Here is an 11,823-nt window from a genome sequence, read left to right as displayed (position 1 = left end):
GGGGGGGGTCCCCCCAGGGTGTGCCCCAGATGTGTCTCCCCAGGTGTGTGCCCTAGGGGTGTGCCCCAGATGTGTCCCCCAGGTGGTTCCCCCAGGTGTGTCTCCCCAGGTGTGTGCCCCAGGTGTGTCCCAGGCCTCTTCACTCCCCTCTCACTCCTGTTTCTCTGTGCTTGGGGCCTCAGCCCTGGGTGTAGCTGGGGGTCTCCTGCTTCAGTCCTAACTTAACCTGAAGCTTCTCTAGGCATTTATGCTTTGCTGGCACAGCCCAGGAGAGGGGAGGGAGCTGATGTGGAGCTGATCCCTCGGCAGGTGCTGGGGTTACCTTAGGTCCCCAGTGCGGGCAGCTGACCTGAGGGCAGGCTACTGTCAGTGTCAGGCCAGGTCCCCACATACTAACTAGGCCCCAGCCGGTGGTTTCACCCTCGGACACCCCAGGAAGCTGTTCACTATGCGGTTTTTTCTCTCTGAATTCCTGTTATCAGCTGTTTTTCCTCCCACTTGGAATTTTTTTAAGACAAAAATGAAATATAGTGGGAAAGCCCCCAGCGATCTTTATTAAGTTGGGGTTTCTCCTGGGCCCCTCTGCCTTCTGTTTGGCCTCCCGCTCCTGCAAGGGAACAAGCAGGTGTCCTGTCTGCCGGGGCTGGGGCCTGACGGGGCAGCTTCAGGGAGATGCTTCAGGGTCTGGAGTTTGTCCTTCCCGGTGGGCCCTGAGGAGGAAGCGGCAGGGAGGAGGGGCTGTCTAATCCTCCTGGAAGCAGCTTAGGGGATTGTCTTTTTTTGGCACCTGCTCTGTGACCCTGGGCTGGGATTTGGCCAGAGCTGTGTCAGCTGGTTTCCCTGGGCTCCCGGCGTGGCCTCCAGTCACCCTCGCACCTACCGGGACGCCTGCTGTCTGGGGAGGGCAGGGGGCACGGGCCTGGGGTGGCAGGTCAGGCCTCTCGTGCTTGACGCAGCGGGAGGCCAGCACCAAGATGGATTTCGGTTCCCTGGAGACGGTGGTGGCCAACTCGGCCTTCATTGCCGCCCGGGGCAGCTTCGACGGGAGCAGTGGCCCATCTTCTCGGGACAGGAAGTACCTGGCCAAGCTCAAGTTGCCCCCACTGTCCAAGTGTGAGGGCCTCCGGGAGAGCCTGGACCTGGCGTTCCCGAGTGTGTGCTCAGAGCAGCCCATCGGCAAGCGGCTGTTCCAGCAGTTCCTGGGGGCTGACGAGAGGCACATGCCGGCTCTGGAGCTCTGGAAGGACATCGAGGACTATGACACGGCAGATGATGACCTCCGGCCACAGAAAGCACAGGCCATCCTGGCCGAGTACCTGGACCCCCAGGCCAAGCTCTTCTGCAGCTTCCTGGACGAGGGGATAGTGGAGAAGGCCCGGGAGGGGCCTGTGGCGAGAGGGGATGGGCTCTTCCAGCCCCTGCTTCAGGCCACCCTCGCGCACCTGAGCCAGGCACCCTTCCAGGAGTACCTGGGCAGTCTGTACTTCCAGAGGTTCCTGCAGTGGAAGTGGCTGGAGGCCCAGCCGACGGGCGAGGACTGGTTCCTAGACTTCAGGGTCCTAGGGAAAGGTGGCTTCGGGGAGGTGTCCGCCTGCCAGATGAAGGCCACCGGCAAGCTGTATGCGTGCAAGAAGCTCAACAAGAAGAGACTCAAGAAAAGGAAGGGGTACCAGGTGGGCAGCCAGCCATTCACGATGGTGGGAGGGCCATCGTGGGCCATGTCCAGCCCCACACGGTGCCCTTCATGGGCTGGCTCCTTGGCCCTGGGGACACCGGACCCCTCCCATTGGGCAGCCTTCTCGTCCTGAGCTGACGATCTGGCCCGCGGGGCATGGAGGGGGCAGTCCACAGCTCTGCGCGCCCCCCTGCCCCCGGCCTGGCTCTGCACACACACGGGGTTTGCCCCTCCTCGGAGGCGGCCTCTGTGTTTGTTGGTGTGGGTGGTACTGCACATCCCACCAGATTTCTTCTTTTTTTTAGAGATTTATTTGTTTTTAAAGATTTTATTTGAGAGAGAAAGAGAGGGAGAGCGCACAAGTAGGGGAGTGGGAGAGGGAGAAGCAATCTCCCTGCCAAGCAGGGAGCCCAGTGCAGGACTCGATCCCAGGACCCTGAGATCATGACCTGAGCCGAAGGCAGACACTTCAACAACTGAGCCCCCAGGCGTCCCTAAAGATTTATTTTGGAGAGAGCGCATGCGAGCAGGGGAGGAGGGGCAGAGAGTCTTAAGCAGACTCCGCACTGAGCACAGAGCCTGACGCGGGGCTCAATCCCACGACCCTGAGCATGAGCTGAGCCGAAACCAAGACTCGGATGCTCAACCGACTGAGCCATGCCAGGGTCCCCTCCTGCCAGCCTGCTTGTGTTTTTACTACTACCGTGAAATCGGGGAGCAGGTGTTAGGGGGACTGTTGGTTCTTTACCCCGGCCTTCTGGAGTTCTCCACGCACTGGCTTGTGCTGTGATGGAGGGCACCCTGGGAGTCCAGCCAGGCCTGGCAGCATCCGCCTTGTCTTCCCGGGCCAGGGGGACCAAGGCAGAGCACGTTGCTGCATGGGGTCTGCTGTCCCCAACAGGGGTCAGACTCCCTTGAGGCAGGACAGCAAAAGCTGCTGTGTCATAGGAGTTCCTCTCTCATCCTGTCCTGCCACACAGCGCAAATGCAGCTTTTGGGGTAAATAGCAGCCACCAAGGGTGTCCACCCCGGGGTTTCTCAATAGTGCTGTCCCCTTGGGGCTGCAGGGGCAAGCAGTGTCCTTCACAGCGGTCCACGTGTCGTCTTAACCCACGGTGTCTTCTGTCCCGAGTTCAGGGTCCTCACTGAACTTATTACTCAGGAAGACCCGAAATCTGCCCCGCAGTGTGGATGCAGAGGGGCCTTCCGGAACACCAAGAATTCCTCCTTCACAAAGGAATTGTACCGTCCCTTCCCAAACACAACTCTAAAAAACGTGTTAAATGGACAGAAAATGAGCAGATGCTGGTCCCTGGCTGTCCGCTGTCCAGGGGCCTGGAGGGAGGATCGGGTCTGGGGTGGCAGTTGGCGAGCTGGTCGGGTGTAAGGAACGGCTGGAAAGAGGGTCAGCTCTGAGCAAGGGATGTGCTGGACCCTCACCCGGTGTTGTGAAGGCTGGTCCGACTCCTGCCTCCTTGCTGGAGGCTCCAGGAAGCCTGGAGTCCTTGGTACACGCACACGTTTGCATGATTGCTTTGGTCTCTGGGGATGGGACAAGTGAGACATGTCTGTAAGTTCTTTGCAGTTGATTTATGCAAGCTGTGTCAAGTACCTTTGCAACTCTGTTGCTATTTTCTGGTATTTTCTGGTACTTGCTCTTTTCGGCGACATCACTTTCCTGCTTAAACCTGGGTAATGATTTGACATCTTGCTTTTCAGGGTGCTATGGTAGAGAAGAAGATTCTAGCAAAGGTACACAGCAGGTTTATAGTCTCTCTGGCCTATGCATTTGAAACCAAAACTGACCTCTGTCTGGTGATGACTATCATGAATGGAGGCGACATAAGGTAAATGGGGGAGCTGGGGCTAGGAGGGTTTGAGCAGTCGAGCTTGGTGAGGGGTCTCGGGGGCCCAGGGGGCTGCCCACATGTGCAGAGAACATGGTAACACCAGGGGGAAGCCCTGGGCCCCCATCAACATGCTCCTCTGTGCCCGGGTTGCTGACACTCGAGGTGGTGTGTCCTTAGTCTTGCATGAAATGCGGGGCCATGGGAGGTTGGCCCATGGCTCTCTAGTTGCTGGGGGACCTCCAGTCCCTGGGGACCTGGGGTTGTGTGGCTGCACGGGGATGGAGGTGCCAGGAGCACGAGACGCCAGGGGTGAGGGCTAGTTGGGTGGGCAGATGAATGAAGGGTGGGTGGGGGCCCAGTTGGGGGCATTGCATTATGACCTGCTCTTGGGGATGATGGCAGAGCTGGAAACACGACGTGGCCAGCTTTGGGAACCATGGCTTTGGTCAGTGGATCCGGTCCCTGGGGAGGTTTGAGGGCCCAGCCCTGGGCTCCTGGGGGACGTCAGACCACTGACTCTCAGTGGGGAAACCCGGGTGGTCAGACCGCTCTCGCCTCTGTGTGCTGGTCTGTAAAACGGGGATAAAGAATAATCCTGGTGTTCTTGGGGCGTAGTGAAGAGTACATTAATATGTGTACGAAACCTGAAAGAGTGTCGTATGTCACACAAACGGGGCCCCTGCTGTTGGTGTTATGTGCAAGCCCTCTGCCTGCGTTCTTCCTGCTGGATTCATCCCCACTGAAGCTCTGTCAGGTGTTTGTTGGCCCCGTTTTCCAGGTGGGAATTCTGAGGCTACATGGAAGAGGAGAGAAGAGACTAGGAAGTGCACACAACATGACTTAAAGGGAGCAAAGATGATCATGACACTGTCCTGTACTGCACCATACTACACTATGCTACACTATACAGCATATTGTACTCTGCACTGTCCTATACTACACCGTGCTGCAGTATGCTAAGGTATATTATGGTATATATTACTACGTAGACCTACCCTTTACCGTACTACACTGCATTACCCTGTACCAGATTGTGTACACCATACCACAGTACACAGTATTATGTACCATACTGTACAATGCTACACCATAATACATCACGTGAGATGAGACGACACGACACCACACGGTATAATGCTATACCACGCTGTACTGCTCTATACGATGCTGTACCGTTCCCTACTGTGCTTTTACTGCACTGTACCCCGTCACACCGTCCTGCGCTCTGCTACGTCACGCTACACTGTTCTCTACCACACTCTGCGTGCTATGCTACACTGTGGTACGCTGTCCTTTATTCCACACTGGACTGACAAGCGTACCATTCTGTATTCCTGTCCCATATGGTGCCGTGTCTTACCAGACTGCCCCGTACTGCACTGCTTTGTCCTCTGGACACTGTGGTACGCCGTGCTTGCGTTTGGCACCCTCTGTCACACTTACTCCATTACCCTGCTCTTCCGTAGTATCTTACCCTACACTCCTCATATTACACTGTACTGCGTATACTGCACCACACTGTACTATAATAAAAACGTAACACAAAAGCCATTTATCTTGTCATCATGGCTGATTGGAGGTTTTCTCTCCTGTTTTCTTGGCCTACCTCTTGCCGCCTGGTCTCTGGTATAAATAGTCGGTTTCTTTTATTCATTAGGTGTTACTTTTCTGTAGAATGTAAGTGGAAAAGATGAGAAAGCACAGTCCCAGGGGAGGAGGGAAGCTGGAAGGAAACCACGGCGGGCCCACCCAGGAGTCCGTGTGCTCGGAGCCAATATGCTTACCCGGACACCGTATTGACTGCTTGTGGTTGAGGTGACTCGGGCCGCCTGCCCGGGCTTCCTTCATCGCCCTCTGCCCTGCCTCCTTTGGCTGGCGATGGTGAAATGGCTTCAGGGTCCATTTCCTAGCCGGTGCAGGCAAGGGTCAGGGAGGTGGGGAGAGCAGTGTGCTCTTCCCTCCTGCTCCTCTCCTAACGGTTGTGGTGGAGGGTCTGTGAGGGCACATACACCAGCTGCCAGGGGCTCTTGGCACTGCTGCAGGCCTTCCAGCTGATGCCGAGGCCCCACAATGACCAGACTCTCCGCTAATACAGCATGGGGTCCTGAGGCCCTCACTGTTCCCTGAGATTTTACTTCCCATGGACCCGTGGGCACCCTGCTCACTGTGCCAGAGAAGCATGGCCTCTGTGTGGTCTGGCCCCAGGTACCACATCTACAACGTGAATGAGCAGAACCCTGGCTTCCAGGAGCCCCGCGCTGTCTTCTACACGGCCCAGATCGTCAGCGGCCTGGAGCACCTGCATCAGAGGGGTATTGTCTACCGAGACCTCAAGCCTGAGAACGTACTTCTGGACGACGACGGTGAGGTGGCCTCCCCTCTCAGGTTCCCCTCACCCAGTCTCCCCCCCTCCGCATTTCTCCTCCTCCCAGCCTCCCCTCCTGGCTTCCTCCTGCCCAGACTCCCCTGGCCAGGCTCTCCTCCGTGGCCCGGGGGATCTTCAGTGGGAGGATAGGCTGGTTCCTCTTTCTGCCTTTTGAGGGATTCTCTTCAGAAGGTAGCAGAGATCTAGGTTTTCTTTATGTCCCTTGGACACCCTCCCTTTGTCACTAAGTCATGCAAATGTGGGGCATTCTTGAAACGTTTTTGGGTGGATTGTGCCTCCATTCACAGTGGTGGGGGCTGCTGGGGCCCCTCTGTCCCTCTGCAGTCTGGCTGGGAGGGCAGAGGCCTCAGGGCCCTGGGGTGGGCGTGTGTTGCACGTGCGTGTTCGTGGGCACATGTGTGTGTGTGTGTGCAGAGGCTGCCTTTGGCTCCTGCAGGCTCAGGGAACACCAGGTGCCTTTGTTCTGTGGGGCCGCGTGTGACCTCAGCCCATGTTTGTTTTCAGGCAATATCCGAATTTCTGACCTTGGGCTGGCTGTGGAGCTGAAGGACGGGCAGACCAAGACCAAGGGCTATGCGGGCACCCCAGGTTAGCACCTGAGATCAAGGGTGGGGGCAGCCTCTTTTGCAGGGGGCAGGGAGCGAGGCCGTAGGGGTCCTTGGGGGTCCCCATCCCTCATAGCAAGTAGTGGAACCACTGGGTGTGGCCAGTGGATGTGCCTAGCAGCTGACACCCATTGGCAGGGGTGACCCCTCCCACATTTTGGTTCTGGAGTGCCACTGCCTCTGTGATGGGAGCTTCTGCCTTCGGTGGCTTCCTGGACATCAGCAGAGTGTGTTTGTCCGGAGTGTCCAGCCCTGTTGGTTGGAACCCCGGGGATCTGCAGTGGATCACCAGCTGTACCCTCAACTGTACTAACACCGCCCCCAAGGTGGGCAGACTGGGAGCTGTGAGGGCTACCCGGCCCCCACCGGCATGTGGCCAGGGCCTTCGCTGTTCAGGGGAGTCCAGGGTGGGCTGTGAGGCAGGTGGGGGTGGCCCTGCAGGAGGGGGGGCTGCCCGTGTCCAGTATGTGTGCGTGTGTGGGTGCATGCACACGTGTGTCTGTGTGTGTGCATGTGTGTGTGCGTGCACAACATGTTCTGCTGCCCCCCCCCCCCCCCCCCCCCCCCCAGGGGGGGGGGGGGGGAGCCCTGCAGACAACAGAGGGGACCCTCCAGAGTTGGGGTGGACACAGCAGGCAGCCCGGACTGCAGGGGGAGCTCAGTGCCGCAATGCTGCCTCTGGTCTGCGGGCACCTGGGGGTCAGTCCCCTGCCCCTCCATGTTCTGGAAGGTCCAGGGATTCTCAGCAAATCCTTCCCTGGGTTGACTTGGCTTTGAGGAGAAACTGCTGCCGCTGGGATTTGGGGCCACTTGGACCTTGTTTTGTGTCCCCGGATCCTCCTGTCCTGTGCTCTGGGCCCTTTTTGGGTTTGTCCCTGCGGCTCTGTCCTCATCTGTGGCTTCATTTAGGGAAGGTCCTTCCTATCTGAGTTTTCCAGATCCTTGTCCAGAATCTATGAAGTTCCTGCTCTGAGTGCGACCATGTGAGTGGAAACAGTCCTCACACATTTTAGGGTGATTCAAATCATTAGGAGAAAGCCCCAGAGAATAAGGCACCACAGGCTGGATTCCAAGTAGTCCGACTCTGAGTGTGAGGGCCCTGTCGGCCGCCAGAGGGCCCCCCAGGTTTTGCTGTGGCCACTGCCTTTCTCTGAGCAGAGGAAGCAGAGGACGCATCTTTTGAGCATTTGGGGTCAGGTGCAGGGTGTGACCTGCAAAGAGACGCAGCAGATGGGAACGTTAGGATATAGGTTGGGGTGCAGCGTACTGTGTCCCTCTCCCTGGCCTCTCTGCACCCTGCCTGCTGGAGCCCCTGGAGCCAAGCCCCTGCACACAGTCAGTGAGCCACGATCAGGCACAGAGGGGCTGTGAGTGTGCCCTCTGAACCCACAGGGTTTCCAGCCCGGACATGGGGCTGGGGCCACGTGAGGAGGAATTAATAACTAGACTGAGGAGTGTTCACTCACTCATTCACCCGCTCACTCACCTGCTCACTCACTCATTCACTCACCTGCTCACTCACCTGCTCACTCACTCATTCACTCACTCACCCACTCACCTGCTCACTCACTCATTCACCTGCTCACTCACCTGCTCACTCACTCATTCACCCCCTCACGCACATGCTCACTCACTCACCCACTCACCTGCTCACTCACTCATTCACTCACCCACTCACCTGCTCACTCACTCATTCACTCACTCACCCACTCACCGGATCACTCACTCACTCACCTGCTCACTCATTCACTCACTCACCTGATCACCCACTCACTCACTCACTCACTCATCTGCTCACCCACTCACCTGCTCACTCACTCACTGGCTCACTCACTCATTCACTCGTTCACTCATTCACTTACTCATTCCCTCACTCACTCATGCACTCAGTCACTCACCTGCTCGTTCAGGTGACAAACGTTTACTGGTGCTTACTTTGTCCCAGGTGTCATGTAGGTCCTCGGGATACAAAACGATGTGTTACACAGATTGAGTTGGAGAGCAGACCAGAGGCGCCACTGGGGTGTTTGCTGCAGAAATGGATCCCCTCCCTGCAGCCTGCTGAGCCTTTCTCCCAGACCCTGTTTTAATCTAGAAGTGGTAGGCTGTTAAATATGTCTTTCTTACAGCACCTGAGCCATCTGAACAATAGTGCCGTTCCTGGAAAGTGGGACCTACAAAGGGGTGAAGGGATGCCAGGCAGGAGGGTCTATGGAATTTCACACGGGCAACCTCTACGGGGAGAAGTGAGTCTGTGGTCACATCAGCTTGACCGCTGTTGCTGAGCACATCCCCTCTTGGAGACTGGCTGTGAGCATGGTGTATCAGGGCCAGGAGGGACCAGAAATCAGCAGACACATTAGCGTTCCTTCCTCGGAATGTCTGGAGCCGTCAGGCACGGAGGCCACCCGTGCCCAGCCCGTGACACCTACCCCTGGTCCCAGGGCGCTGGACCGTGGGCCCCAGCGACTGGCCCGTCCACCCTTCCCGCGTGTGGCTGGCTCCCAAACAGTGGCAGTTAGGGAGTGGAGGCCCAGAACGTGCTTTCAGGGGTGCAGGGCTCCCCGCCCGAATGTGGCACAGATCTGGCAGTGGTGGGCATCTGGACTGCTCTTTGGGGTGTGTGGGCGTAAACGGGTCCTTCTGTGCCCTTTCAGGAAGGGGCCAGTAGTGCTTGACCACACACGCCCATGACGCCACGGGTCACCGTTGTGCCCGTCTGCCGTGGCGTGCCCCCGGGGAGATGGACCTTCCCCGCTTACGTGAGGCAGAGTGCTGCTTAGCCAGGGGCAGTTTTGCCCGAAAGAGACGCTCAGCAATGTCTGGAAGCATTTTTGGGTGCGACAACTGGGGGGTGCCAAGTATCGGTGTGGCCGGGATGCTGCTCCCCACTGCGTGGTGCACAGGGCAGCCCCACCACAGAAGGGACAGGGCGAGGAGCCCACAGCCGTGCGTGTGGTGCTGTCTGTCACGCGCCTGCCCGGGCAGGGCACGTGCTCCCCACCAGGCCCTGCGTCTGACTGAGTCTGTGCGCGGTTCTTGCCCGGCAGGTTTCATGGCCCCCGAGCTGTTGCGGGGCGAGGAGTACGACTTCTCTGTGGACTACTTCGCCCTGGGCGTCACGCTGTATGAGATGATCGCAGCCAGAGGACCCTTCCGTGCCCGAGGAGAGAAGGTAGGAGGTCACTCAGCATGTGTCCGGCAGCTGCCCTGTGACCACCCTCCATGTGGTGGCCGCTGTTCAGGCCTAGAGCACGAGGCTTCTCGTGGTAAATCCTTCTGGGCAGGAGGGGGGACACGGTGTCCTCATCTCATGGAGCCTCCCATAGTAAGATGCATTTCAGGACCAGCCATGCCTGGACCTCCCCAAACCAAGCCAGTCCCTCCCCCGGTTCGTGCTTCTACTGCAGACCAGCGAGCCCTCCGTCTGGCCCGTCAGCCTTTCTGAATAGGGGGCAGTGGGCATCGCATCGCTGTGCCCTGACCCCGGGGCCCCATGCCCTCCTCCGCACCTTCTGCCCCAGAGTCTAGTGGGGGGTGCTCCTGCTACAGCCCCCAGGGCCACAAATACAGGCTCACCTTGGAGACCTCTCGGGTCCAGCTCAGACCACCATAATAAGGCAGATGCCACGGTCAAGCGAGTCAAATGAACTTCTTGGTTTCCTGGTGCACATAACAGTTACGTTTACAGCAAGCTGGAGTCTCCTGAGTGCGCAGTGGCCGTGTGTCTAAAAAATCGTCCATGTACCTTGATTAACAAACACTTGATAGCCAACCGTCCTCAGGGTTTTCAGTGAGTTGTGATCACTGGCCGCAGATCACCGTAACAATTGTAGTAATAATGAACACGTTTGAAATACTGTGAGAATCTCCAGAATGTGACAGAGACATGAAGTGAGCACAGGACAGACTCGCTCGAGGCAGGGTTGCCGCAAACCTTCCATTTGTGAAAGACGCAGTTTTCTCGAAGCACAATGAAGAGGTGTGCCCATAGACGGCATCTGGGGGCCTCATCTGCTGTTCAGATTAAACGGAGCAAAGCCAGCCTCTTCTCGCCGCTCAGGTGCAGGCGGCTCCGAGGCACGGTGGTCGGCCGCGCGTGAGGGAACCAGGGCCGAGGGGGCATCGCGGGGCCGTGCAAACAGTAGTCTTTAGACACACCGGAGGTCACGCCCTTCACTTTCTTCTGCGGGGCCTCCTAGTGTGTCCATCCGCAGGCCCACTCTGGTCCTGGGACAGCTGTGAGAACAAACCACGTGCCCGGTCTTCCGAGAGCAGAGGGCCTCACACGGCCTACACGTAGCTTGCCGTGTCTCTGCACGTCCGCCCTGACTCTACTCACCCGCTCTCTCTCCTGACTTCCAACCTCTCGGAAGAACAAGATGAGGCAACGTGGTGTGGGACCGTGCGTAGGGGCCTGGCCTCGGGCCGCGGGAGAGGCCCCAGCGCAGAGCGCGCACTGACCACGGCCTGACCAGAACCCCGGTTTTCTGTGTGTGAATGAGCCTGATGGGCTCAGGCAAGAAGCACATGGTGGCCCACCGTGGCTCCTTGTCTCACGGCCCGCGGGAGGGCGAGTGTCAGGCCCGGAGAGGAACCGTGGGTGGGCCCGTTGCTGTGCAATTTTAGGATAGGCAAATCTAACGTGTGGTGAGAGCAGACAGCCAGTGTTCCCCGAGCCGCGGTGGAGATGGGCTGCAAAGGGCACAGGGTGCATCTGGGGTCCTCGTGGGGCTCCTTGCTGACTGTCCAGGCCCTTCACCCCCGTGACTGGGAACGGGCTTCTGTGGTATGTAGGTTATACTCCGTAAAGCGGACGCAATCAGGCACCACAGACTGGCCGTTAGTACCCATCAGGAGACCTGTGCCCGCTCGGTCTATAAAGTCGGCTCTTTGTCACGTTTCCTGTTCTCTCCAGGGGGTAAGGGGTGGTTCCGTCAATGCGCCCAGGCCCCGACCAGAGCTCCCCGGGCCCCACACCCCACCCTTGACCAGCACCGTCAGGACTTCGCTCCTTGGACTGCAGATCCTGAGCCCTTTACATGCTCCTGTGCTGGGGGGCAAGGGGACACACACTCAGGGCCCGCGCCACCTCCGCCCCTCACCACCTCTGCCCCTCACCTCTGCCGTCACCTCCGCCGTCACCTCCGCCCCTCACCTCCACCCCTCACCTCCGCCCCTCACCTCCATCCCTCACCTCTGCCCCTCACCTCCGCCCCTCACCTCCGCCCCTCACCTCCGCCCCTCACCACCTCTGCCGTCACCTCCACCCCTCACCGCCATCCCTCACCTCCATCCCTCACCTTC

The 11,823-nt window shown here is 58.4% G+C and overlaps 1 protein-coding gene across 1 annotated transcript in view; it reads left to right on the top strand.

Moving 5' to 3' along the window:
* The first annotated feature begins 913 nt into the window (after positions 1-913).
* Positions 914-11,823, top strand: part of GRK1 (G protein-coupled receptor kinase 1) — a 13,022-nt gene continuing 2,112 nt past the window's right edge. The window contains exons 1-5 of the mRNA XM_021695966.1: positions 914-1,673; positions 3,395-3,522; positions 5,731-5,888; positions 6,416-6,499; positions 9,567-9,691. Of these exons, the coding sequence (XP_021551641.1) occupies positions 975-1,673; positions 3,395-3,522; positions 5,731-5,888; positions 6,416-6,499; positions 9,567-9,691 (1,194 nt within the window). The 5' untranslated portion in view covers positions 914-974. The remainder of the gene's footprint in view (positions 1,674-3,394; positions 3,523-5,730; positions 5,889-6,415; positions 6,500-9,566; positions 9,692-11,823) is intronic.

The sequence above is a fragment of the Neomonachus schauinslandi genome, chromosome 3, assembly GCF_002201575.2.
Source record: "Neomonachus schauinslandi chromosome 3, ASM220157v2, whole genome shotgun sequence".
Taxonomy (NCBI): domain Eukaryota; kingdom Metazoa; phylum Chordata; class Mammalia; order Carnivora; family Phocidae; genus Neomonachus; species Neomonachus schauinslandi.
This window is presented reverse-complemented; position numbering and strand designations above follow the sequence as displayed.